Source organism: Bidens hawaiensis, unplaced genomic scaffold, assembly GCF_021521415.1.
Source record: "Bidens hawaiensis isolate Kalapana, Puna unplaced genomic scaffold, B.hawaiensis_p1.1 tig00035531_1, whole genome shotgun sequence".
Lineage (NCBI taxonomy): Eukaryota > Viridiplantae > Streptophyta > Magnoliopsida > Asterales > Asteraceae > Bidens > Bidens hawaiensis.
The window spans coordinates 115,754-122,187 of NW_027496188.1; the positions used below are offsets into that span (position 1 = coordinate 115,754).

General features: G+C 36.2%; 1 protein-coding gene across 1 annotated transcript; it reads right to left on the minus strand.

Moving 5' to 3' along the window:
- Positions 1-782: 782 nt before the first annotated feature.
- Positions 783-4,453, minus strand: LOC143587491 (GPN-loop GTPase QQT2-like). Its single transcript, XM_077068770.1, has 6 exons — positions 4,428-4,453; positions 4,237-4,351; positions 3,399-3,625; positions 3,029-3,319; positions 1,829-2,034; positions 783-1,077 (listed from the first exon to the last, which is right to left on the minus strand). The coding sequence occupies exons 2-6, from the start codon at positions 4,319-4,321 to the stop codon at positions 783-785; spliced, it is 1,104 nt and encodes a 367-aa protein (XP_076924885.1). The 5' UTR covers positions 4,322-4,351; positions 4,428-4,453.
- Positions 4,454-6,434: the final 1,981 nt, after the last annotated feature.

A 6,434-nucleotide genomic window follows, 5' to 3' on the forward strand; every position in this document is an offset into this window, starting at 1 on the left:
CAAATTAATCTAAACGAGTTGGATCCGGAATTAATTTTTGACGAACCGGATGAGTTGCCACGGCTGTTAGGAAGAGATAAAGCCAAGACAGCGGCTAGAGGTGGAGGATCTTCGTCCAGAATCACATCCTCTAAGAGTTCCGACACGAGCTCGCATCTTGAAAACTTAGAGCGGAGGCTAGCCGAAATTGCCAACATTAGAAAACAAAGACAGGAGGGCCTCTTGAAGAAAGAAAGGCGACGCTTACGGAATACAAAGCGATCCACAAGGAGCGAACGAAACAAAAGAAACTCGAGCTCATCACAAAAGATCTATCGCATCTAGATCCTGTGTCGCGGACGGTGATAGAAAAAAGAAGAGCAATGATATTGGCCAAATATACAAACGAGGACGACAACGACGAACATTAGTTATATTTTTATTTTTAGGATTTTTATTTTTATTTGTAGGGTTTTTATTTTTATTGGTTTTTTTATTTGTATGTTTTTTATTTTTATTTGTATTGGTTTTTTTGTTTTATAAAAAATAAAATAAAATAAAAAAGGTTGGGCTTCGAAGCCCCCTCACCATAGAGGGGCATTATGCCCTGGGGCATCGATGCCCCCAGTGCCTACGTGGCGCTGACGTGACACTGTGGAAAGGCTTCGAAGCCCCCCACCATAGCACACAGCCTAAGAGTCAGAACATCAACCTAATAGCATTCATTAATTCTGCATATGTCAACATAAACCATTGCAAAATTTATGCACCCATAAAATCACTAGTAGCCATTACCAAAACACTTAGAATTTGAAGTTTCCAATCTCTTCATCATCACTATCCATTGCACCTTCATCATCATCCTCATCAGTGTACATTTCAATTTCTTCACCTTCATCTTCATCTTCCTCATCATCTTCATTTTCATCTTCCATCCTGCTTGTACTACCTTTACCATTATTATCTTTTAAACCAGTACTCAACACCACAGTTCCGCCCCCTGAATTCTCCATATCCTTTCTCAATCTCTCCATGTTTTCTTTCCTGCGTTCTTCCTCTAATCGTTCCTTCTCTTCCCGCCTTTTGTCCAGCTCAGCTCTACACAAATACCAATATATTAGATCTGAGTTAACTCAGAATCTGATAAATGGAGCACCAAAACATATTATTTTTCTAGTGTGTTGGTTCAGGTCATCTAAGCATGATCTAAAACTTTGTTAACTACAATTATATGATACAAAACTTTTTCCTAATGTTCTTCGGTCTTTGTATGCTGTTGGATTTTGTGCTTTTTAAATCAGCCCGATCTAATCAAAATAACCAATTTTTTTAAATTGGCCCATTTGGACCCGTACCCATTTTAAAATTGACCACTTTTTTAGTCGCCTCATTCTGATCTGAATAATCTGAACCCATTCTTACCCAAACATGCCATAACCTGAACCAAAATAACCATTTTTTAAATCAATCCATTCTGCCACGTACCCATTTTGGTCAAAACCGAACCAAAATGACCACTTTTTAATCAACTAATTGCCCAACCCGACCCGAACCTGCTTTGACCCGCATAGCCATAAAGTACCTTTTCTAATAAGCTTCCAAGATTCTTTCCTAAAACTTACAAAAATATTTTTTAATCTTCAAACTATTTTCTATAACTGGCAATATAAGGATATTAACTACTAAATTATCAAACTTTTTTGGTAACCATATTAAACTGTAACCAGAAAATTCACGGACCCCACCAACACTCTGCTTACCAACGAGACCAAGTAAAACACAGTTCATGAAAAAAATTAATTGTTTGTGTGTGTGTGCAAAATAGAGAAAAAAAAGAGCGTAGAAATACTTGTAAGTTTCCATGTACTCATCTGCACTTGCTTGAATAGCTTTAAAGAAAGCATCCATCCCAGCACCAGAAACTGCTGAAACTCCAACAGCCCTTAAGTTTTTATAAAACTCCTCAAGAGCAAGAGAAAGACTTCGGGTCAAATCTGACGGGCATGAGTTGTCATTTTCAAGTGCAGCATGAAACACCTCAAAATCTTCCATCCACTAATCATATATCACAACAAAAAAGTGTTCAAAATCTTCAATTAAAAAGATAAATGAGTGCATCATATAATATCAGATGACACACGATCACTATTTCAGCATACCATTACAAAAAAAAAAAAAAAAAAAAAAATCTATAAATATGTGTATGTAAATTATATTTTACATATTTAAAATGTCAAACTGAGAGTCAAGCTGAAAGATTTAGCTAAAAAGAAAATGGGTCAACAGGCAAAACAGATAAAGAGTCAACCAGAGAGTCATCCAAAGTGTATTCAAATGTATAAAACCCTCAATCTTTTTCTTAAAACATTAGAATTTTGTTCTAAATAGTACAGTTTCTGTAATCATATTAGTAGGCTTGTAAACAAACCAAACGAACACGAAAGGTAAATGCTTGAATTCATTCATTAACAGCATAATAAAACAGTTCACAAATGTAAACAAACGGATATAACTGAACATAGTTGAATGAAGTTCACGAACATGACTGAGCTAAAAGCCTAAAACCGGTTAAAATAAATGTGAACAACAGTGTGTTAGGCCTAAAAAGTTATTAAAACTAGACTAAAATGTAGCGGGCCTAAAAAATGAATATATTAACAAACGTAAAAGAACGAACAAAATGAAACTTAGAGTAATGAACATAAATGAAAGCAAATAAACAAACATAAATCAATTTAAACGAACGAACGAGACATGCGTTTATGTTCGTTTGTTTAACTAAATGAACAAAAACTTTTATTCAGGTTCGTTTAACATTTACTAAACAAACATAAACAAACTCCCCGCTAAACAGTTCACTGAACGCCCAGGTTCGTTTACAAGCCTACATGAGTGCACAATATATTTATCAGAAAAAATAATGGAAATCTTGTTCATAAGTCAGGCAAACCATCACAAAAAAAGTGACTTGTTTTGAGTTTTGACTGATCCAATTCAGAAAACCGCTACATAAAAACACATTAAAAGTTAATTTAAAAACTGTATTTACCTCCAAAGCAAATTGGTGCTGAATAACATCTGTCTTGTTGAAAACCACAACCATGGGCAAACGGGTTTTATAAAGAATGCTACACGCATAAAGCATGTTACTCATAAACGTATTCGGACTCTCTGCACGCGGTGTATCAACAACATACGCGATCACAGTCGGAAAAGTTGAAGCAAACGCCTCAGTAATTATCGCTCCCGATGCAGACCAAGTAAATATCTCAATTTGACCAGGAGTATCCACAAGAACATAATCAAGTTCATCCGCTCGCCTTTCAATCATTTCTACAACCTAACAACCACAACACTAGTATTAATATTAAAAACCATCAAAAACTTTAAAAGCAAAAAACATATATGCTACCATTTACCTCGTCAAATTTAGTGGCAAACAAGTTGAGTGAAGTTAATATTCCTCCATTGGGTCCAAGATTGAACTGTTTCATGACCTCTTTGTAGCGAACGGTGTCCCGTATGTCGATATTGGCCCCAAATGGCAGAGTCATGACAGCTGGATCAAGATTCATTACGTAACTTTTTATATTGGAAGCATGTGTGTGACAGACGGTTCTATGAAGGAATGTTGTTTTCCCACTTCCTGTGCATTATAAAACATTGATTAAACAAAAAAGTTGTAAACGAACCGAACGAACACGAACAGAGTATGTTCGTTTAACTTTAACTCAACAAACGATTGAACACAAGCAATTAACACAGCGGTTTTCTTGTTCGTGTCCGTTTGTTAAGACAAAGAAAGTGTCTGTGTTCTTGTTCGCTTATTACATTAATAGTATAAATGGACAGTTCATGACCGTAACAGAGCATAGATGAACAAACATAAGTGAGCTAAACCGATTAAAAGTGAACGTGAACAACAATGTGTTGGGCTTAAAAAGTTAATTAAAACCACACTATATTTTAATGATCTAGAAAATATAAAGGCATATATTAACGAACGAACTTAGATAAACGTAAACTAACGAACATATATAAACAAACGAGACATATGTTCATGTTCGTCTGTATAACTAGATGGACAAAAAAATAAATAAATAAAAACCTTGTTCATGTTAATTCGTTTATTAAATAAATGAACTTAAACGAACTTCCTGCCCAACAGTTCACAAACACTTGAGTGAACGCTCAGTTCAATTACACAAGTCTAGAAAAACTCAAAACTTTTGAGTTTACAGTCAAGTAGCATGATACCTGCCATTCCAACAACAATGATGATAACAGGTTTCTTCTTGAAACCTGTTGAGGACTTGCCTATCTGCAAATTCTCCATTGACATGGTGATGTCATCTTTCACTTCACCAGTCGACTACCAACATGTTCAAAAAGAGAACCATAAAAAAGTTGAAATAATGAATGAAAAAAAGAAGGGTTGATTCTTTTACATTGACTCCAGATGAATTTGTGGATTTGGTTGACTCTGAATCAATTTCCATCTAAAATAATTCTTCAAAACTACTACAAAAGAATCAATAGGAAAGGGTGTAAGAGCTAGGGGTGTTCAAGTTCGTCGGATATCCGAAATTCTAAAAAAATAAAAATAATGTCAAGATTCCAAGTTTCAATTCAAACAAAACAAGCACAAGTTTGTTCAACCAATCTGTGAGGTCTATTTGTGCAGTTGTCCACCACCACGGCGAGATGTGGGCCGTCAGAAGCAAACACAAAATAATTAATGAATAGTCATCATAGATACCTTTAATTAGGTTGTTCAGATGATCCTAACTATTTGATTTACGGAGGGCTAGGGTTTACGCCGGTGTTACAGGAATGACTAGACTATCTATCGCCAGCAACTCACTAATATTATATTCATCTCTCACACTATTTTTTATATATAAATAATAATAATAATATTATGTTGGGCTAGAACTTGTAATGGGCTTAAAAAATATATAAAAACGGAGCTTAAATATAAATAACGTAAACTGATGATGATAAACCAAAAATTGGTATATGGTTAGTTCGTTTTACTAAGTTAAAAAAAAAAAACTATATATTAATTTTTGTTCATTTACTAAATAAGTGAACTTCATGTTAAACAATTAAATGGGCGTTAAGTTCCTTTACATGATTTGTCAGGGCCGGAAATCTGGTGCAACCTTAGGTAGGTCGACAAGAGCACAGAGATCCAATTAGAGGTGTACAAAACCGGTTTTAAACCCAAACCGAACCGGTTTGGTCAATGGCTGGTCAAAACCGGTTTGACTCAAACCGGTTCGGTTTATAAACCGGTTTAGACACAAGATAGGCCGACCTGGTCACGTCGGTTCGGTTCGGTTTATAAACTGGTTTTAGCTGGTTTTAAACCGTTTTTTCTGAAACCGGTTCGGTTTTAAAACCGGTTTGGTAGATCTTAAGGGAAACCGGTCCTGAAACTGGTGGTTTGGGTCGGGTTGGGAACCGATTTGGGTGAAACCGGTTTTAAACCCAAACCGGTTCGGTTCGGTTTGCCTAAAACCGGTCCCAAACCGGTTTTTTTGTACACCTCTAGATCCAATACCCAAAGGCCTATCAAATATCCCGGCGGAATCAGGATATTCAACGGATGGGAGCGAATGTGTGAAATAATGACAAACGAAACACAAGACTAATATTCAGTAAGAACAGATTCAAAGACAAAAATTCACTGTATTAAATGTATCATTCAATGAAACAGTAAATGGAATGTCTAGGGTTTCGTGACGGCGGCGGCAGTACGAGGAAAACAAGGAATATTCTTTTGGAATGTTTTCTCGTAATGCGTGCGTTGCCAACGTCTGCCTAAAATGGAAACCTATGACGCTATTTATAAACCCTGACATTCCTTCTAAAATCCCTAGTTATTAATTACATAATGAAAGACAAATATAAATACAAGTGTAAGAGTCTTCGAGCATGATAAGTATCTTGCTCGAGCAGACTCACTATGCTATGTATGCTCGATGAATGCCTTCGAGCATACTTTATTTAGAATATTTTCAGAGAAAATATTCTCCTCTAGCAGACTTCATTCTTCTTGATCAATCCTTGCTTTGCTCGAACTAGTCCATCGAGCAAGCCTATTCTTCTTGATGCCTTCAATCCTGTCTTGAGACTTATTGAACAATCTTTAGCATGCTCGGATGTAAATCTTACTCGAGGGACTGAACCATCCTCGAAGTCCTTGCTTTGAGCATATGACATCTTCTTATTGCATCCATCCCTGTCACCATGTACTCGGACATCCTGTGCTCGGATCACTTGGTTAAAACTTGAATGATCAAGTTGTTTGCTCGATTGGCAATCCATACTCGATAGAACTCTTGCTCGTTGAAGTGTAGCTTGCTCGAAGCCTTAACACTTAAAAGAAATAACCCCAAAAGGTTCTGAAGACCTTGCTCGAGGTAGTAAACCATGCTCGATCGTCCAAG

What these genes read in the sequence shown, in the direction of transcription:
- LOC143587491 (XM_077068770.1), bottom strand. Translation starts at nt 4,321, where the DNA reads ATGTCAATGGAGAATTTGCAGATAGGCAAGTCCTCAACAGGTTTCAAG. An exon ending in CATTGTTGTTGGAATGGCAG is followed by an intron (nt 3,626 to 4,236) that starts GTATCATGCTAC and finishes TATAATGCACAG; the next exon opens with GAAGTGGGAAAACAACATTC. An exon ending in AGCACCAATTTGCTTTGGAG is followed by an intron (nt 2,035 to 3,028) that starts GTAAATACAGTT and finishes ATATATGATTAG; the next exon opens with TGGATGGAAGATTTTGAGGT.